The sequence below is a fragment of the Cebus imitator genome, unplaced genomic scaffold, assembly GCF_001604975.1.
Source record: "Cebus imitator isolate Cc_AM_T3 unplaced genomic scaffold, Cebus_imitator-1.0 Scaffold35, whole genome shotgun sequence".
Lineage (NCBI taxonomy): Eukaryota > Metazoa > Chordata > Mammalia > Primates > Cebidae > Cebus > Cebus imitator.
Window position 1 is genome coordinate 8,007,068 of NW_016107350.1, and position 22,512 is coordinate 8,029,579.

At 39.3% G+C, this 22,512-nt stretch overlaps 1 protein-coding gene across 1 annotated transcript in view; it reads left to right on the forward strand.

Moving 5' to 3' along the window:
• The window catches only part of MARCHF11 (membrane associated ring-CH-type finger 11), a 118,289-nt gene that overhangs the window by 86,259 nt on the left and 9,518 nt on the right, over positions 1–22,512 (forward strand). Inside the window, exon 3 of the mRNA XM_017524663.2 lies at positions 8,052–8,244. Within this exon, the coding sequence (XP_017380152.1) occupies positions 8,052–8,244 (193 nt within the window). The remainder of the gene's footprint in view (positions 1–8,051; positions 8,245–22,512) is intronic.

A 22,512-nucleotide genomic window follows, 5' to 3' on the forward strand; every position in this document is an offset into this window, starting at 1 on the left:
TTTTTTTGAGATGAAGTCTCCCTCTGTCTCTCAGGCTGGAGTGCCATGGTGAGATCTTGGCTCACTGCAACCTCTGCCTCCTGGATTCAAGTGATTCTCCTGCCTCCGCTTCCCAAGTAGCTGGGATTTCAGGCACTCACCACCACACCGGGCTAATTTTTGTATTTTTAGTAGAGAGGGGGTTTCACCATGTTGGCCAGGTTGGTCTTGAACTCCTGACATCAGGTGATCCACCTGCCTCTGCCTTCCCAAAGTGCTGGGATTACAGGTGTGAGCCACCACACCTGGCCTGTTATCGTGTATTTTGAGGCTTTGCTAAATTAATTTCCTAATTCTATTAGGTTTTCTTGTAAATTCCCTAGGGTTTCTACACAGATAGATAGTTTTATAGTTTTTCCCTTCATAATCTTTATACATTTCTCTTTTTATATTTGGCTTATTGTATTGAGTAGGACATCCAGTGTCATATTGGATAGAAGTAATAAGGGTGAAAATCTTTGCATAGTTTCTGATCAGAGAAAAGATAGCTTCCCCCCCACCCCCTGAGCCACCCTGCACAATTAGGTATGATCCTATCTGTAAGTGTTTTGTAGATGCCCTTTTCAGGCTAAGAAGTTTTCTTTCTCTTCCTAGTTTTCATCATGAATGGGGGTAAAACAAATGATTTTACCACATCTATTGAGAGAATATTTTTATTTCTAATATGATCTGTTGCATTGATTGCTATTTGGATGTTATATTGACTTCCTGTTTCTAGGATGAACCTGACTCACTCATGCTGCACTGTTGTTTTTATGTGTTGCTGGATTCAGTTTGCTAATGTCTAGTAGAGAATTTTTTTCTCGTCCATTCTCATAAAGAATATTAGCCTGAAATTTGTCTTTTCTTGTAACGTTCTTGTCAGGTTTTGGTATCAGGGTTGTGTTGGCCTTGTAAAATGAGTTGGAAAATGTTTTGTCCTCTTCTGATTTCTGACAGAGAATATGTAAGATTGATTCCGTTTTGTCTTTAAATGTCTGATAGCGTCTAGTGAAACTGGCCCTGGAGGTGTTTGTTATCTCGTTTGTGGAAGGCTTTTGATGACAACTTCAGTTTTCATGTACAATTATTTATACATTCCATTTCTTCTTGAGTCAGTTTTGGTAATTAAGTTTTCCAAGGAACTTACTTACCTATTTCCTTTATGCTATGGAATTAATGGGCATAAACTTACTTATAATATCTCCTTACTGCTCCTTCCATCTTTAGGATCAGTTATTATATTCTTCTTTCATTTAATTATTTTTTAACAGTTTTTCCAGAGAAATGGTTCTGTGTTTTCTAATGATTTTCTCTAGGTTGTTTAGATTTCCTCTTTCTCAGGCAAAGCAAATTCCTTTTGTCTAATCTTTAGCTCAGCTCTGGTAAGTTTGTGAAAAATGCTTTTCTAGCAGAAAAGACTCCTACCAAATCATGAAAATCACTTTTAATATGCAGCCTATAAATACAGCTCTACAAAGAATGGGCATATAATTAACTGAATTTTGTATCTACATGTCAACTTGATTACACATTGAGATGTTTTCTGCCAGCATTTCAAATCTCAACTTTAGTGATGCAATTTGCACACCATCTAAAGATGACTAAATGTAAGTTTTAGCTAAATTCATTTTCTGAAGAGGATACCTCTTAAGAGCAGGTGTTCTCTCCTGTGACACTGGTGAGTAATCCCACCTGTCATGGCACACAGTATAAATCATCATACTACAAATGTATTAACTTATGATTCATTCTGGCCTGCCTTGTAAAAACAAAGATGAAACAGTACCTGAGACTGAATGATTTAAGGCCCCTGAAGAGATCTTCTCTCCCTCCGAGTTCAGCCTAGTTCCTGCTGAGCATGTGTTATTTTTAGAGAGGAAATTGGTTCCTAAATTGAGAAGGTTTATTAACTCTTTCAGACAACAGAAAGACAAGTCCACTTTCATCTAAATAGCTTTTTAGAGACCTGATGGACTGTATGTCTTTCTCAAGTGCTTAGCTTACCGGCTGGAATGGATTTGTACAGGAAGAGACTTTGAGTACCCTGTCATTTCCTTAAAGAAAATTCACAGCTTTTTCTTCCCTCCTTTATTCTCTGAAGGCAGTAATAAACCTCCATTAATTAGTCATACTTCATTGATAAGAATACAGTATCTGCCTAGTTTCACAGCAATCTGTGCTAATTATTGGAGTGCTTATCTAACTTCTCATGGAGAATATGCCACTAACACGGAACCTCCCACACAAAGATACCCAGTTCTGGGCCATGTATATTTTCAGAATCTTTGTAGGACTAGTGGACCTTATTGGTACATCTCTAAACAGCTACATGTGAAAGGAATATTACATAACGTCCAATGTGAGTTAATTTCTCCCAAAATTTCATTACAATTAAAGAGATATAACTCCTTGAGCTTGTCTTCTTCATGTTAATAATTTACCAAACTGCAGCTTTCAGATTCAAGAAATATTTGGAGACGCCATTTAGAAAGCTATGAGGATCACGAGGTCAGGAGTTCAAGACCAACCTGATTAATATGGTGAAACCCTGTCTCTACGAAAAATACAAAATACAAAAATTAGCCGGGTGTGGTGGTACGTGCCTGTAGACCCAGCTACACAGGAGGCTGAGGCAGGAGAATCCCTTGAACCTGGGAGGCAGAGGTTGCAGTGAGCCAAGATGGCACCACTGCATTCCAGCTGGGCAACAAGAGCAAAACTCTGTCTAACAAAACAAAACAAAACAAAAAAAAAAAAAAGAAAACTATGAGCCAGATTTTGGAACTTTTTTGGACTGCTTTTGGAGTGTTGACTTTTCTTCATTCCCATAGCCACCTTTTAAATAGGTCTGATTGAGCCCATGTTGTTTTTCCTTTCAGATGCAGGATGTGTCAGTTTAAGCAGAGAATGAAGGGGTGAGAGCAGAGAAAGTAGGCAGAGAGAAGGGCATTTTAGAAAGAACTGAGGCTTTGGAGACAGATCTGAGTTCTCACTTCTTGACTAACCGGTGGCTTGGCCAGAGTGGTTCTGTATCCCGTAGGCACTCATGGAATGGATGCAGCTGTCTGGCTGCGAACCTGGCAATCGGATTGGTGGTTGAAACTAAAGACAGAATTCTGTATATTTCCAGCATTTCCTGAGTGTACTCAACTGTGTGGTGCACAGGAGTGGGCATGAGACTCAGCTTCCGCCACCAGGAAACCTGCAGTCCAGGGACACAGGATGGACGTGGCTATCTGGGATTCAAGTGTGAAGGAAAGAAGCCATCTCTCCCCACAAGTATAAATAGTGGAGAGTGGAGGCCCAGCTAGAGGGATCCTGTTTAGGAAAGGAAGGGCAGGAGATGACCGCTTTTTAGAAGAGGTGGCATTATTGCCAGGTATGGCCAGATGGATCAGGTGAGAAAACAGGAGAGAGACGTTGCATGCTGAGGAAAGAGTGTAAAGTAAACAGTACATTTAGGAGAATAAAAACAAGTCATATGAAGCCGAATGGAGGGGTATCCCTCCCTCCTTTCCTTTCCTTTCCTTTCCTTTCCTTTCCTTTCCTTTCCTTTCCTTTCTTTCCTTTCCTTTCCTTTCCTTCCTTCCTCCCTTCCTTCCTTCTCTGTTCCTTTCCTCTCTTCCTCTTAATCGTCCTCCATTCATTCTTTATCCCTCTGCCAGACTCTGAAGATATGTGCTGAACCAAACATTTAGCCCTCTTTGCTGAAGCTTAGAGGGGCAGCTCCCCATTCATTAGGAGTGAACCCCGGGGAATTAACTCCAAGGAGCAGGAATGACTCACAGCTTCAAGTTCAGCTAGAAAGCTCTTTCAGTAGCCTAGAAAAGACAGACTGGGAAGTTTCATCAGGAGAATTGTCATGGCACTGCAAAGGTGATGTGTATGCCATTAATTGTTATAAAAACTCTCAGTGGAACTATTACATGGTCTAGTATAAGTGGTAAAAGCATGAACCTAGAAGCCAAACTACCTGGGGTTGTATGTCAGCTCCAGTCCTGACTAGATGTGAACCTTGAGCAAGTTGTTCAGCTTCTCTGCCTCAATTTACTTATCTGTAAAATGGGGATAATAATAGTAATTCCCTCATAGAGGAGTTGTAGGAATTAAATGACTTAATACTTATATAATGTCTTAGAAAAATGCCTAGCATGTATCAGTCCTATATAAATATAAGCTATTGTTACTAAATTATAAAATTTAGTAAATTTTATTAAATTATTTCTTCTAGTGCACTAAATGAGGGTGAACTTTCAAAAGAGGTGCCAAGTGGTCCCACTTTTGCCAGAAACAGTAGATGAAATTGTTCTGTAGAAGTAAACAGCTTTTCAGGAATATGAAAGAGTCACACATATTCAACTATTACGGAAAGAAAGAAAGAAAACAATAGCAACTATTTAGAGCCAATCTGGATATTGTTATATTACTTTCCTAGTAATAGGAAACAAACACGCATGCACATATGAACACACACGTACACATGGACACACACAAATGAAACACACATGCATGTATGAACACATACACATACACGTGGACACACACACACATACACACAAACACCCACACTCTTCTGTATCTCTTTAGAGGAGACAGTGTGTTTATCTATTGAAATATTTTGTTCAGAAGTTTTGAAAATAGTCTCATGCACTTAAATCCTGGCCTTTGGATTATTTCCAAAACTTTTGGATGTAACATTGGGGTAGAGAGAGAAGTCTCATGAGACTTATTTTCTACTTTTATCATCGAAGCAAATGGCCCATTAACACGACTCCTTCAGGCTGAGCCCATTAGGCGATGCCCTCCCTCCAAGGGCAAGGACACTGGGTGAATGTTTCTGCTGGTTGATGGCAAAATTCTTTCTTCTAGTGGAAGAATGAGAGCAGCCCTCTTTTTTGCACATAATGGTAGATATAAGAAAGCACCATACATAGTGGGCAAAGGAAGAAATTACCAAGATAACAGCAGTCTTCAAAGGAAAATTCCTGTGTTTATAATTGAATTTAGTAATTTTGGTTTCAGTAATGATGTGTCCTCATTAACTATTCAAAAATGATGTTAATTTTAAGGTTCATCAGTATTTGAGGAACATCTGTTTACTTTTAAATACATTTACATATTTTCATTATTAGCAGAGTGATAGAAAACCCCCCAAAATTTCAGGGAGCTCATTATAAATTTTATACAATTTATCCTTTTTTAAAAAATAATCTTCAAAAATCCCAAATTACTCCTTATATTTATAACAAAAATAATTTCTATGATGATAGTGAATAGTTAAGCTTCCCAGCATACTATAATCTGGGATTGCTTTTTTTTCCCTTGCTCCTGGATATAGTCTTAAACACACTCCTTCCAAACTGCCAAGCATTTGAACTGTACACAAATGTAAATTCGCTGTCACCAAAAGGAGTGTGAAGTGTCCATGTTTCTTGCTTCTGGTGAGCCTCTCCCTTCATTCATCCTCCTCACCTAGGAGCAGCCACACCTCGTATGTCAGAAGCATGCTGTAAAGAAAAGGAAGAGCCCAGCACCTCAAGGTGAGTGTATGGCCACTTGATTTCCTGGATCCAAGGAAACACGTCAGCCAATGCATCCAACGATCACTTCCATCCTCCCAAATCCAAGCATTCAGTAGGGCCTAACACACTACGTGATGGTCTACAGCCACCATGTTGAATTATCATATAAGTAGTCTTGGATCAATTAATTTGTAGGTCTAATTGAAGCCAAATATAATTCATTATGCAGTTTTGATCTATTCAAATTTAACTCCCCTAAGATTTCATCATAGAATTATTGGCAAACAGAAAACAAGTATCAGTAAAGTCTCTTTCTGGTGAATCCTCCTTACTCTCCTTTGATTACCTACGACTCCTCCAATTCAGGCATACCCATTTTGAACATGCAGCCCACCACGTAAAAATCAAACACATGCACATACACACACACAACTGAACATCTTTGCCTCATGGACTTAAAAGTATGCTTTGTTTTCATCTATCTGCTGTGATTAATAAATTGCTAAAGGGTAAGGTAATGTTTATAGACATAGTAGCACACATTTAGGACGGATGATAGCTGTTTTCTTCGTTTCTCACCATGTTGCATTCAAAACAAGTTTTAATGAGCATCAAAACTGAACAAGTACAAGAGATACTGACACTTGACGTCTGTTTGGTGACACCAAATTTGAAATGATTAAAAATACAAAGTCCTGGCAGTCTGGAATAAATGTACTTAAAATTATGTCAGGGAACAAGGAATAAAACAACTTCAGATACATCTTGGAATACAATGTTGATTCATTTGTAATGGCAACATAATATCAACTAGCTTAATTATTTTTATTTTATTTTATTTTACTTTAAGTTCTGGGATACAGGTGCCCAACATGCAGGTTTGTTACATAGGTATACATGTGCCATGGTGGTTTGCGGCACCCATCAACCTGTCATCTAGGTTTTAAGCCCCACATGCATTAGGTATTTGTCCTAATGCTCTCTCTCCCCTTGTCCTCCCCACCCCTGACAGGCCCCAATGTATGATGTTCCCCTCCCTGTGTCCATGAGTTCCCATTGTTCAACTCCCACTTATGAACTTGTTTAATTATTATTCATTCAGAATTGTAAAAGCACAAACCATTTCTCACTGACTTCATCTTTACATTAAAGTGAATAGAAGTCTCTTTCTCACAGGATTTCACCAAACTTTGTGGTTTGCTTCTGTTTTTTTAGAGAAAAATAAGGTAAATGACTTTAGAGAATTAAATATTTCAAATGTACATTGATATTTAATCTTTAACAAATGTAGAATTTAATAGTATCATGAATATGGAAGGTCAAATACATACTTAAAATGTTACATGAAAGTTATTTACTTACGGTGTATGTATGAGAGGGAGAGCGTGACAGAGAAATATACAATGAGGGAGAGAGGGTCAATGTGATAAACTTGCTATTCAGAAACGCTTAAGTTCAGACTGAAGGTAAGTAAAGAGTTTGATGAAATTTCAGATTCATCCTATGGACACTGATTGCTTACCCCTGTTTTCTAAAAGATTTACAAAACTAGTTAAGAATTCTTCTGATGAGCCATATGTTGCAATAACCAGAGCTCTTCCATACAGAATGAGATTAGGCAGGTTGGTTTGAATTTCATGGTTTACTGGCAAACCTTAATAACAATTCTGGTTTCATTTCTGTTTCAATTATGCAAAAGTGAGAACATGTCTAATTAATTCTCTCCAGTCAGTAGCAGCCTTGAAGGATTTTTGGTCATTTGTACTGTAAACTCTTTTGAATATTGATACTTAGGGCACAAAATTATTTGTCCCACTGAAGAGTACGTGCTGAAATGTTTGTGAGCTTCAAAGATACTTCATGTAGGTACAAATTCTAAATCTTGACAAAAGTGCTTTGTGGATTACCAGTTAGATAATAAAAAGTTAGTAATATCTGAGTATACAGAATGTACTAATAGCAGATAATGTACAGCTTTATACCTCCCTTATGATTATTCTAGCATGTTATCTTAAATGACTTTTTCACTGATGTTCTTGTATAACTTATTTGCTTTTTACATTTTTTTCCTACAAAAACAAGAGACAATTCCCTCTTTTTGCAGTAGCCAAATGTATTAAGAGCAAACTGAATTACCAGATAGAGAAGTCCTCACCAAATGGTCAGAGTGTATTTAATTTCATGCATGCATGAAAGATAATAATGTGATTTCCAGGTATTAAATATTCCTTAGCTATTCACACTCAGTACTATTATCTGGAATCCAACTAGATTAAACTTACAGAATGGTAAATTGCTGAAAATAATGAAGTGAAGGCAAATCATTCACCTTTATCTGCTTGTCTATTTTTTATAGCCTGGATGAAATGAAAAAATTCATTTGGGGGCCGCTCAGGTTTCAAAGGGTCTAACATTATGAAAAGAAACACAGGATCGAAAATGTTTTTTTTTTTTTTCTTTTCTAATTCTACACAGCACCTTTCTTACATGCCTCTGTTTTTCTTTTAGTGGCAGAGCATTTCTATAACACTGGTTGAGAAAGTTCAGATGATTGCTGTAATCCTAGGATCCCTGTTCTTAATAGCCAGTGTGACTTGGCTCCTCTGGTCAGCCTTCAGCCCCTATGCAGTGTGGCAGAGGAAGGACATCCTTTTTCAGATCTGCTATGGAATGTATGGTTTTATGGATCTAGTGTGCATAGGTAAGACCATGACCTTCAACGTTAACACGCTGTCAGTAATCCATTTCTTTCAGCAATGACGTTTTCACCATTTGGATCTAATAGAGAATGTTGTGGTTTGAGTTATCTCAGTCCTCCAGTTAATGGATTGCCTGCGGGTCACAATTGGGCTGCTTTGCTAGGAAAGCACAGCATCTATATTCCCATGTAGTTTGAAAAAAAAAATTAACAGGATAATGCTCATTTAAAGTGAGATGTTGTGCAACAAAAAGAAAGGAGGAATAGTTGAAATTATTTGGAGTGAGTGATATAAGGAGAGTCATTTATTTCTAAGGAATAAGAGCAAACCAGTTGCCCTTTACAAAGCTGGGGAAGCACTGGCCCAGTGCAAATGGCAGTACTGTATTGTGCGTTTGGGGAGAGGACAGACACCTGGATGTCTTTCATCATGATGCTTATGCAGATTCTCTGAGGGCAGAAAGGGCCCCTTGGAAGGTTACGGACCTGGGGACAGTTTTCCTTGCTGGCCTGTGTCTCTTTATTTTACTTAATAAATTCAGTGGCTGAGAAGAGAAAAAGTATCAAACACTTTAGCTAAAAAAATCTCTACAAAAAGGTTACTTCTGTGTTTCATTTGACCCATCTGTTGTTTCCCTAGTACTGGGAGAAAATGGAAGCCAATCATGCAGGCTTTAGGTGGAATGTGTGAGGTGCACAGGCGTCGCAATGGTGACCAGCTGTCGAGGGGTAGAGCGGTGTGGGTGGCTGTAGAGGGGCTCCAAGTCATTGGGAACATTTTCCTGCTCTGATGAGGTAGAAATGCACAGGCTCCACCCAGACCCACTGAATTAGAAACTTCAGGGATGGGGCCCAGCCTTCTTGGTTTTACCATCCCTCTGAGGTCCTAATGCATGCTGAAGCTTGAGGACCGCCGGCTTCAGTGAATGGATGCTAAGCTTGGGATCAAGAGACTTGGTATCTAATCCTGGCCTCTGCTTGGGCAGGTCACCTTCATATCTCCATACTTCTGTTCTCTCACCTGTAAAAATGCAAAGGATCATGCCAACCATGCAAGTCTAAATAAAGGAAATAATGATTATAAAACAATTATGTTATTAATTAGCAGTTGTAGATTAAGTATATTTGATTAAGTTGGAAACTGAATAACTTTGAGATCACTTAAATTTAATATCTCTACTTACTAGAGCTTCAATTTGACTAGCAATTTTAATATCTTCAGACATTTTTTCCTGAAAGAACTTTATAAATGTTTAAAACACAATCACCATTTTATTTTATTTTTATTTTTTTTAATTTTGTTTGATTTTTTTTTTTTACTCTTTTCTTTCCTCCTTTCTCACTAGTATAAGTCTAATAGGAAAGAAAATGATAAAATTTCAGGCCAGAAAGAAAAAAATAAAAGAGTGAAATGTTTTGAATAATATATAACTGAATAGATGTTGCCTGAATAATTGAGCTAATCATGTATATGAACAATTTGCATGAAATGTGATAATGCATATGAAAGCATTTGGAGATTCTAAATCTTTATTCAAATATAATCCGTAGGGCATTGCTCTAAGTAAAGAAGAATCACAAAATTGATCCACAGTTTGAATCCCTTAACACATTCAAAGATATAGAGATAGTGTTTATTCTCTCTTTCAGCATGAATGTTATAAAATGAGGTGTTCCATTGATATTAAAAGGGGAGATGCAAAATAAAAGAGCCAGTTAGCTCCCAGTGCAACCTGGAAGGGAAAAAGTCCAGTTGACTTTCTTGCCATCAATATAAACACTCAAAAAAAAAAAAAAAAAAAAAAAAAAAAAAAAAAAAATATAAACACTCAAAAAAAAAAAAAAAAAAACCATGCATTTCCTGGTTAGGAAATGATGTTTTTTTAAATGTCACAATTTGCATTTAGTGCTGAGTTATTATATCTTAAATTTTGATTGCTAATGTTAGTATTTTAATCAAGATTATTACAATTCTGTTTTCAATAGCACAGACACATGAACAAATAATCTTTCAGTAATATATGACAATTTCAAACTTCTCTTTTGAAATTTGAGCATTTACCCATTTTATAAAGTCAAATTTCTTAGAAACAAAAACAGTTGCCATTTTTCTGGAGACACTTTGGAGAGTGAGAATTTTATCTGAGTCTTAAATATTGACAGTATTTTTCATTGTGTTTGTTTTAGCTCATCAAATCCTATTTTTATCATTCTGTGATCTATTTGCATATTTTGAAAAATATTAAACAATTCAGATTGAACATTGTTTATTTTACTTGGCAATTTCACTAATTAGTCTGTTCTGGCCCAGAGAATATCTTAATTTTTTCCCCAAGAAATTAAGAAACTATTATAGTAAAGAAAGCAAAATAGTCATAGGCTACCAATAGCCAATTGGATTGCAGCCAGTAAGCACTCCTGCTAATATTTCAAGTTAATTCAAATGTCTGCAAATTAAATGCAGACAGTAACAAAGATTACATTGACTGTACCTTAAATACTCCTGACTGGAAGACTTAGAGGCAGAGTTAGTGCGAAAAGCAGGTTTACAACTCTGAGTCCCATTTCCTCAGCTCAGTTTAATAAATATTTCTTGAGAACTGTCTATGTGTTGAACAGTGTTAGGCTCTGGGAATACAAATAAAAGTCAACCACTTTTCTTCCCCCAAGGAGCTCATGGGGAGGACAGACAGGTAAGTAAGTGGTTAGAATACAGTAGGATGTGCACACTTGTGGAAGGCTGCACAGGAAGGGATAGTTGGACCACCCCAGGAGCGATGAACTCTGTGCCGCTGCGCGTAGGGAGGGGAAGGTTTCAGGCTGGTTTCCTGGGGAAGTGATAGCCAAGCTGATGAACAGATGAACAAATCGCTCAGCAAGTAGAGAGCTGGCCCCCTTCTTGCCATTGGAAGATGTGAGATTGGCTTCCCATTCAAAGGGTTATTAATATAATTGGCGACATCCCTCTTCCCTGTTTGTCCAAGCTTTCCAAACTTGATTCTACCTAAGTAGAAAAAACAGATTGGCAGCTTCATAAATACTATGTGAAAAAATAATTCTGAAAATCCATAGAAGATTTTTCCAGAATGCAAAAATGTTATCATCCAGCCAGTCTATATAATGCTTAGGAAGAGTTGGATTGTTAAATAGAAGTTATGATTTGGAGAATGTTTATTTACTTGGGGAGATTTATTTACTTATTCCTAGGCATGGTACATTTGTTTGTTGCATTCATTCATAATGAATACATTTTCTTATTTCCCCAGAATCAGTTTTTTTCTTGCTATTAATGTTTTGAGTTCTCTCAAGGGTCTAGCCACTATTACAGTTGAAATATCTAAATCAGGACTGTTCAAAGTAACTTTCTATAAGGACGAAAATATTCTGTGTCTGTGGCATCCAGTTCCTTGACACTAACTAAATTTGGCTATTGAGCACTTGAAGTGTGGCTAGTGAGAATGAGAAGTTAATTTTCAATTTAATTTAAATAACCGCATGGGGCTAGTGACTACAATATTAGACACAGATTCTAGATAGCGGAATGGTAAGTATGTAAGAGCTTGAATAACAGGTTTCCCTTTGTATAAATGGGTTGCATTGGCTAAATGATAAGGAATTCTTTTCCAAGAGAGATGAATAAAGTGAAAATGAGTTTGAGAATTAAGAGAAGGGTGTTAAAGTGTGCCAAGAGTTAGACGGTGATAAAGGAGAGACATGTTTGACAAATGACTCTTTTTGTTACTGGACTTTTTAAGAATACTTCTCTGGATCCAGTGTGAATTTAATTTTCAGTCTGTTTTTATTATAAAATTCACATCTGTTTTAAGGAAATTGGAATGTGAAGAGATTGTATTTGGGGAGCACTTCTACATGTTTAAACAGATGGCATGATTGTACACCAGGAAAACTAATAGAAAGGATTTAAGTCACTAAGATGTTGTAGCCAGTGGCAGTAATTTAGAGAGAAGTAACAGCCAAGGAAGCTCCTGTTGGCTCCCTGCTAAAAGAGACTTCCACAGTGGACAAAGGAAGATGAGCAAACCCAGAAATGAAGCGCACCTGCCCGACAGAAGCCTTGGGCAGAGGATTTGCTTCTTCACTCCACCCTGGGCACATTGAGAAAAAAATAGAAGACCATCATATCCATTGACCCTTTGATTCAAGGGAAGCTAGCTTCACAAGAAGAATGTGTTTATTAATGAGTAAAAGTTTGAGGGACCAGAAGAAGGCCATGTGATGACAGGGTTGATTTTATTAACTTGCATCTATAAAGTGAGGGCAGTCTCCAAGTCATTTTAGCATCTGATAGGACCAGATGAGGTGAGTTCAAGTTATTCTTAATAGAAGCAGCAAACCAAAACTCTGTAATCATCAGTGATATTTGAAAAATAGAGATAGTAGTGCTTGTACCAGGTCTAATCAACACTGTAAGTTAATGGCAAATCCAAGTCTGGAAATGTTTCGATCTTCCCTCAAATACTATGGTAAGAAACTAGTTATGTTTACAACACTTAAAAATGTGGATTGCTTTTGGTCTTTTAAAATTTTTCCTAATTGTCCCCGTAATATGCACACACAAGTACAATTTGTGTTTACAACTGTGAAATCTATAAAGTTAAAAAAAGACCAGTTAACTCACACTCCCAATTCTTCCCTGTTACTTCCTTTGCAGAAATGTCCCCTCTTTGCATTTTGATGTTTATCTTCCATATTTTTTCATTAGGTTTACATGGGTATAGGTATATGGATACTTCTGCGTTTTATTTATGAGATCATACGGTACACGGTGTTGAGAAAATAGTCTTTTATTACTCAATGATATAATCTAGAGATCTTTGCCTGTTATAACAGATGTACAACAATGTATTTAACCTTTTTTCTACTGATGAATTTTTAGGTTGTTACCAATTTTTGCCATTAGGGGCCACGCTGTAAAGGACATTGGTTTACATGAATATTTCTGTTAGCACAATTCTGAGAAGTGGGAAGTCTGGGTTAAGTAATCATCATATGTTAAATCTTGATAAGTCCTTTTATATTGCCACCTCAAAAGGCATTATCAATTTGTACGCCCCTAATATATATGAGGTGAGGTCCTGTTTCCTCATACCATGCCAACTATGGATATCATTACTTGTTTGACATTTTAATCAGTGGTTTTGCATCATTTTAGTAGTTTTCTTAAAATTAATTCCATAGCTACTTGAGTTTGTGGGACAATTTCATCTTAAAAAAAAAAAAAATAGAAATGGCTCCACTAGGTCATGCCAGTGTGCAGCACATCCTGCCTGATGTCTTTTGGGATCCCAGCGGTGAGATATGCAGGGACATAGATGAGTTCTAATCCGTAAACCCTAAGAACTGATCAGGATCAGAGATCATTGCCTCTCAAAAACCCTACGCTCTCTAGCATACTTTAGGAGTCGTTGGGTCACTTTAAAAAAAAAAAAAATCTATGATACTTTTAATGCTGAGGGGATTTTTTTCTCAGTCAGTCTCTTTTTAGTGTAGTAAATGCTCCCTGAAATTGCTTAAAGAAAAATAGTCCTCTCTGTGGCTGAAGTACTGATCCTGTTATTGCCTAGTGTTCATATTATTTTATTTCTCAAAGCACTAGCATGCACAATGGAGGAGATATAGACACACACACACACACACACACACACACTCTGATCCCTGATTGATCCCTGATACATACCCATGAGGAATCAAAAATATTTCTCTTGGGGCTCTTTTGAAATAGTGAATTAAAGTACAATGTAATTGTTTATATTGTCCTTCTTTAGAAAGCTACAGAGATCAGGGAATTTTAAAAAATAACCTGAGACATACCAGAATGAGAATCAGATCAAAGTATCTTCTTCTTATACCAATTATAGTTAATACTAAATAAAAATGCTCCTTCTACTGAAATTTCATGCTCTCCAACAAACTTTATTTTCCTATACTTTGAAATGAAATAGTTTTTCTTTAAATCTATGTAAACTGTTTTTTTTTTTTTTTCTTGACCCAGAATCTTCTTCCTCTGTCACCCAGGCTGGAGGGCTGTGGTATGACCATGGCTCACTGTAACCTTCATCTCCTGGATTCAAGAGATTCTCCTTCCTCAGCCTCCTGAGTACCTGGGATTACAGGCACACACTACCATGCCCGGCTAATTTTTATATTTTTATTAGAGATGAGGTTTCACCATGTTGGCCAGCCTGGTCTTGAACTCCTGACCTCAAGCGATCCTCCTGCCTCAGCCTCCCAAAGTGCTGGGATTACAGGCATGAGCCACTGTTCCTCACCTATGTAAATTCTTACAGTTGTTATTATAGTCTTTTTGAAAATCTATATGCCCTATTTGATAATATCTCTGGTTAGAGCTGCTTTGGTTCAAACAAGAAAACTACTTAGAGTTACCAGTTGGGAATAGTTCACATTTTATTATAGAACTTCAGAATAATAAATACCATATATTATTGGTAATTGATGGTCTTAGATTGACTATATTGGACATATATTTACATTTTTTAAAGTAAGGGTAATATTTTTCTCTTGCTTTGATAATGCTTCACTTTAGCACTTTTTTTCCAGGTAGAGCAGCTAGAAGTATTATATAATCTAACATTTTATTGACATGAAACTTAAAATATACAGTTACTAACTCTGTGATGTAAGAATAAAGAATTTTGAAAATGAAATTCAGGATAATTAAACTCTGTGATCACAAATGAGTTTCCCATATGCAAGATGGCCACTTGTCTATTTAATACTAGGATTGTTTCCTCCTAAAATGATGCTCCTAGATCATCTTCATCCTCCTTGTAGTTTGCTTTGTGTGAATACCAACCAACTAGCATAAGGAAAACATAATTAAGAAAATAAATCTACTGCTAAAAAAAATTCTAATCCATTCCAAACAAAATATACATGACTTTTAGACTATCTCTTTTTTAAAAAAAATGTTTCGTGCCCTCTGGTATCTCTCAGCATGATTCAGGAGTTGACAGTGATTTCTTAAATTATTTTAGGTTAAAAACATACTTACCGAAATTAAAGAGAAAGAAATTAGAAGTTGGAAGTTTAAATATGCCATAATTTACAGCAGGAAAAAAATGAATTTGGTGAAGACTGCAGGAGAGCCATATCATAAAATATGGTGATATGGTGAATCAGGCTTGGCAAATTGTAAGCCTTTCATTGGCCCACAGGTTCATCACCCATAGATGCGTGTGCTTGAAAGAGTAACTGTCAGTAAGGCTTGCAAAATGTGTAGCCTTTGGATCATTGTAGATAGGTAGCAGTTTCTTAAGCTGTAAAATATTTATGAATAAATATAAAATGTATCAAATAGTTTCAAGTGAAGAATGTAAAACTACCAAGAGAACAATCAGAATGTTCCCTAAAGTCTTCAGGGCCCTTGTGGTTTGGGGGATGTCTGAGTAGACTAAGCTCTTTCCTGCTCTCCCTGTGGAGAGCCAAGACCACCAGAATTCAGCATGATCTGATTCTGGGCCACTTGCACAGTGAAGATACTTTCTCTACGGAAAGTGGAGACCACAGCTGCCAGCCACCAATACCCCCGTGTATCTCAGAGCTGTGCAAACAGAGCAGCTGTACCCCATTCAAAAGTGTCATCGCTTTCGATCAAAAGACTTTCATCACAAGACATTTGGAGCACAGATCCACCCACTCAATTATCACTCAATCACCACCACCACTACCACGCCTGGAATCTGAGCTCCTGTGGTCACTGAGGATAGCCAAGCTTTGGAGGTTGACAGGCCAGCATTCAGGCATGGAGTAGGGTTGCCGAAGGCTGCTTACCTGCTGAGGCTGACACTTTGGGTAAGGAGGCAGGCAGGTTGTAGGAGGTGGGGTTGCTGTGTCTATCTCATTTTGAGTTTCATGGGAAGTATTAATGTGGATATGTCTGCATAAATCATGTGGCACGTGAAGAATAAAGCTCACCTTAAACACTATTTAGCTTAATAACCAGGAGAGTTGATTAGCCTAGTATTTCCTTTTGAAATCGTCTCATCACTACAATTTTCCCTCCAGACAGAAGATGTATATCAGCCACCTCTGCAGCAGGTGCAGGAAATGCTTCCATTTCCTGTTTTATAATTTGACCTGGGAACTGCATCTTCCCCTCGTACCACCATTTGACTACTAAGAAAACCTTTGCGAAACTGCTCCTGCAGGAAGGACAGGAACATTCTCCTCTTGCTCAAACCCCTGTGGATTTTCCTTCCAATTTCATCCCAAGTGGAGGAGCCCTGGGCCGTGAGATTGGCCGTGCTGGGTGTTGGTTACTCACGCAGACAGGACTGTGGCGGGTTTTCATGTTCTCCTAGCTCATTAGGAATCATTTCTTAAATTGAGTAGAATTCCTTTACAAGCACAGATCATTATTTCCTGACTTCAGACTGTCTTAGCATGCTTCGCGCCCCAGGAAGTGCCTTGGCTTCATTTAGAAAGAATCTGATTCAACGTGATGAGCCTGAAACACCAGCAGCAGCACATTCTCCAACAGGAGTCCCTGCCTCGGATCCTTCATGCTTTGCGCACATACTGGGAAAGCCCCTGGAAGGCTGAGCAGAGCAGCCCTTTGTAAAGTGAAATAGTCAGAGGAGAAACAAAGCTTACCCTTTACATGCTTTGAGAAGTAGGCCATTATTTTTTCTGTTCTCTGGAGGTACAAATTATGGGTTTTTCTATGCCTTAATCATACTGATGTTTACCGATGTCTCTAAAGATTATTATCATGGTTGATTATGAGTGATACCATTGCCTTTAAAATCCTGGGAAATAGCATAGAAGGGAACTTGTTTTTGCTACTTGCCCCTCACTGCTGTGCATGGAATGGTCTCTCCAGGCTAATTAACCCTTTAAGATCTCCTCAAGCGGGGAATACACCCCAACCTAACCCTTTGCTCTTATTTGACTTTGGACGATTCAAGTTCCTCTGGAGAAACCTTAACCTCATTGCAGAGCAGCAGACCAAATCTGTTATTGTCAACTTTCGTCTCCTCCATAGGAGATAGTGTGACATTTTCCGTTGTCTCTTTCAATTGGGGCAGTCTAGCCAAAGCTGCATTTGTCATCTGTTGAGCCAACATTCATTGCGTCTTTACCGTGTGCTGAGCCGGGAGTACAGGACAGAGATAGAAATAGAACAAGGCTTGGTAAATTGCAGCCCAAGGGCCGAATCCAGCCCACCGCCTGTTTTCGTACAGCCCGGGATCTAAGAATGGCTTTGACATTTTTTAATGGTTGAATACATTTAAAAAATTTCATTTCATGACATGTGGAAATTGTAGCGGATTTAAACTTTGGTGCCCTTGGATAAAGTTGTGCTGGGATGCAGCCACATCCGTTTATTTATGTGCTGTTGATGAGAAGTTGTGACAGTGAATGAAAGGCTAGCACAGCCTGAAAGATTTACTATCTAGCCCTTTACAGAAAAGGTTTGTGGAGCCCTGGAATAGACTGGAATATAACAATCCCCTACTTTCCACCTGAGGAAGAGGAGACAGCCAGGGAAATAAGCAATTATAGCCTAAAAGTGCCAGGAGAGAAATGTATGTGAGAGCTAACGGGGGAGGTTAATTACACTTAGGACCAGCAAAGTCTATGGGGGAGAAGAATTTCAAGGAAGAGCAGGAATTAGGATGGGGCCCCGAGAGAGGCAAATGCCTAGACCTAGTAAAGTATGAAGTCCTGTCATTTTTAAAGAAATCGTATGAAATCTGGTGTTGCGAGAACAAAAGCTGTTTGTTAAGGCATAGCAGTAAAGAAAAGGATCCTGTGGGCGGAGCTTGGGAAGGAGACCAAACCGAATGCTCAGGGAGCCTCAGAAGGATCCCTGAATGTGGCTGATCAACTTAATACTAAAGAGAGACATTTGGTAGCTTGGAATCATCAAGGAGAGTGAAGATGAAAAAGTGGGAAATGTTACAATAACCCAGGCCAGTGATTAGGGCTGCATTAAGACTGCTGGGAAGCTGGTAGAATTAAAAGAGATGAATCACAAGATATGGTGATCAACTGGATGGAGGCAGGGTGAATGGATGGGGGAGAAGGAGCAAGAGGCCCTCAGGTGTTATTCACAGAGGCTGCTTGGCAGATGGGCCATCAGTTGCTAAAACACTGTATCTTAGAAGAGGGGTAAGAGAGAGAAAGGTCATAGGTTCCTTTTGAACGATTTCTTTTTGTGGAGTTTCTGGGGAATCCAAGTGGATATGGCCAGTATGCAGCCAGATTTAAGGGTCTGGAACTCAGTCTAGACGTTGATGCTGGAGATTTACATCTGGTGATTGAAACCAGTGTCTGCAGGGAAGTGCCTTGGTGAGAGGAGCAGCAGTTTGGAGAACACGATGGAGAAACAGGAAGGGGAGGGAGAGGAGCGTGGCCAGAAAAGAAGAGAGTGGGATCAGGCACATGAGGAGGAGGAACCCCTAGGAGGTGCAAGTGGCCAGCAGTGCCAAGTCCTGTCAAGGGTTAGGTGAAGTCAAGCCAACAGCCACTCCCTGGACTTAGCAGTGTGGGAGTAATGTGGGTGGATGAGAGATTGTGGTGAGTTGAAAATGGCTAGGGTGGGCAGAAGGGGGATCAGAGGTGAGTTCACAAATCTTAGCTAACAAAGGACACAGTTAAATGAGGGTAGAAGCCAGAGGGAGGTGTGGAATCGAGAAAGGTTTTTGTTTGCTTGCTTTAATGCTAGTGTTAGGCGTGGGTGAATGCTGAAAAGAAAGATCCAGAAGAAATCAGAAGAAAGAGTGAAAATCCAGAGATGGGAAGAGGTAGCTCATTGTCCTTGGGACTGAAGAGAAGAGAGTCCGGCACCCAGGAAGGGCTTTGCCTTGCACAAGAGGGAACCCGTGTTCTGAAAGGAGGTGGGCACAGCTGGAGGCATCTGTAGATTCTGCTCCGAGAGCATGAGACATTGAGAGGCTTCCTTTGAAAAGACGCCTCATTTCTCAGTAAGTAGGTAGTGTGGCCATCTGCTTAGACAGCGGAGGCACAGTGTGGGAAAAGACTCGGAGGAGAGCAATGAACGTGATGCTCAGCTGCTGAGAGCACTGGGGAGAGGAGGCTGAGCCCCCTGCAGAATCACTGGGCATGACTGAGCACCTCCCTGAGACCCGAGCAGTGCCGCTGGACCCACGAGGCCATGTGGCTATGGGCTGTTCCCCAGTAGGGGTGAAGAGTGAGTCAGTGCAGAGGGGTGAAGCAGCGAGACTGGGTTAAGATCGGGTCTTATTCTGCACAGTTTCTGGAAGGCAGAGCAGCAAGATCAACCTTGCCTTCCCCGTCAAGGAAGGAGAGAATGGCTCCAGGATGGGCTGAGCTTTCTTGGCTGCTAGGGAAGGAGCCAAGGCCAGAAAGAAGCTGGTGCAGTGGGAAAAGATCATGCAGTCTAGGGCCTCAGTCTTTAGGAGGTGGAAGAGGGTACACTGAGATTAAGAAGGTGGGTGAGTGGGAGGCATTGGAGGTTGTTTTCAGCAATGGGATGGGACAGCTTCAGAGCTTGGACCTGGAATGGTTTCTGAAAGAGCAAGGCCCTGGTCGGGGCGAAGGAGGAATAGCAGAAGGCAATGGGTTGTGTATGTCGGGCTGTGGCCAAGCCATCCGCATGGACCCTGAATCATGTGGGTCTAAGGTGACGGAGGAAGTCCAGGAGCCACGTGACAAACCATCCATCACCAAAAGGGGTAGCTGAGGGGTCAGGAGGGCACATCTCCTGTGGGGCACATTCCATATGTGAGCGTGCACATGTGTGTGTTTTGTGTGGCTTTACCTTGTCACTCCGTGGTTTCCCACAAGAGAGGCTGTGGGACTTCTAAACACATGAGACTCAGGAGCAACTTCATAGCCTCTGAGAGATCTGAATGTATCCCTAGGAAACCTAATGTGAGCTTATGTAAGAGGCCAAATCAGCATGGGAATGGAAAGCTTTCCTTGGAAGAGAAAGCAGAAAGTAGACTGTGCAGCAGCGAGGCCACATTACAAGAAGAGCCACCTGTCCTCATCCCTCACCGGGGAAGGCCCAGAGGAGGCTGCTCTCTTAACCTGAAAACCAGATGAATTTTCTTCAGAATGAACCCTGCCCCTTTGGGGAGCAGTTAGATTTGTATTATTTTGCACCAAAGAACTTTCTCTCAAAGGAATGTGGACACGACCATTCTTCTAAATGATGCTTCTATGCAGAACAGTGAGGATGTGGAACCGTGGGTGCTGGCAGGGCAGCGGTGACAAACTCTGGGCCATCAGGAACCTCACAGCTGAGCATAGAAATGAAGCCCATAGATGTTTTCAGCCGCTTCCAAGTAAGGAACTTGACATCGAGTTTTTAAAGATGCATCTCCAGTGATAGATCTAAGATTGCATTTACTGTGATCTGGGCAACAGTCTAAGCACTTTACCTCAATTTTTCTACTTAATCCTCACAACTACCTCAGGAGGCAGAGGTACTGTTAGCATTCTCATCTCAGAGATGAGAAAACGAAGGCACAGATGAAGTGATTTCCCCAAGATCAAACAGATGGCAAACAAGACCCAAAATAGGAACCCAGACCCTGCCACTCCAGAGCCAGTGTGATGAGTAGGAATATTGACATGACCCACATTATTCTATTCTTCGTTTGGTTAAAAACCCCTCTTTATATACTGAGCTGAATAACTTGAAGAACTTACACTCTGTTGTTGACATAAACAATAAAGTGAAGCTATTTAAATTACTTTCTCAAACACCTAAGAGATAGTATAGGCAATAAATACTTTTAAAAGAATAGATGAACTAATTTTAGATCAGAAATGGAGAAAAAAATTTTATTGAAAGCCCAAAGTATTCATTCATTTATTCTAAATTAACAGAGTCTAGAAGAGTTCAAAACAAATGGAAACATTAATAGGGAGAATGGAAAACATGGACTACACCATACTGAAAGCCATTTCTCTCTTGACATTGTTCTGAGTGAAACCATTTCTTACTAAGAATTATCTATGTAAAGAATCACATCCTAATCTTGAATTTTCTTACTAGGACACAGAATAGAACATTAAGGAAACTAGTGTCTGAGCTTTTTTATATTCAGGTTAAAAATTCCATTAATATTTTCAATTATAAGCATCTTACTGGTGCCATGCAATGAAATAGAAGAGTTATAAATTTTAATTATACTTAGATGGTAGTTTCTGTTTGGAATTTTTGCCTTCTTCCTGTAGGATTTAAGAGAAGTCAAAAATGAAGCCAACAAAAATGAAATCGCCTATTACTAGTCACAAAGATAAACAGGTTTTAATTAGACAATTCAATTTAGCTATTTTAAAATATTATTTTTGCTCCCCCAAAATGGAATAACAAATACATGTATGGTTTACTGTGAAAATGATTAAAATCATTTTTTGTGAGTTTGCAGTTGATAGTTTATTCATTTGAGAAAATTAGCTGTATTTATATTCACTTGCTAATAGGAAAAGCCCACCAACTCTCTTAGAAAGTTCTCAGAAAACCTCTTTCTAAGAACTGGCCTTAGTCCGTATACTAGAGTGTGGGAAACAAATGGAAATCTACCAAAGCAATTCCCCATGCTAAAATCTTAAATTAACACAGAAGAGAGACATGGATAGGGTTTTTAAACCAAATACAGTTTCACTGAATCAGGGGTTGCAGAGTTATTTATCTTCATAAAGTTTGAAGGTTGCCATAATCCTCCTCTGCCCTACCCAAATGTTGCAATGTACCCTTTAGGCTAAAGGCCAGAGAAAAATTTACCCATCTCAGCATTTGGTGTTACAAAAAAGAGATTTTAATTCTATCATTTCCTTCATAGTCAGTGTAATATCCCTTCTGGTCACTGGCCATTTCACAGGCCAAGGAGACACCAGTGATGACTGGCTTTGGCGGAGGATGACTCCCGAGGTCTGAGTTGTTGCAGAGCACGCACGCAGGCATCCTGTGTCTGCCACTGATTCGGGGCTCGGGCACTGCCTAGGTACAGACCCCTGAGCAAGCCCCACTACAGCACTTCTCTCGGTCTCAGAGTCTTCATTCCCCAAAGTGAGAGGGTTAGACTAAATTATACCCACTATTTTTTAATTTTGAAATTCGGTAACCGTGCTTGTCCCCCAGGCTCCCGATCTTACTTCTGTGATCCTCCTTTGCAGCAAGGTGTTTCATTTGTGCAGGAATTGAGAGATGGAATTGAAACTTAATTCAACTGCAATTTAACCGATACCCGTCCATTCCGCCAGTTATAGGAGGACTCTGGGATATCTTTA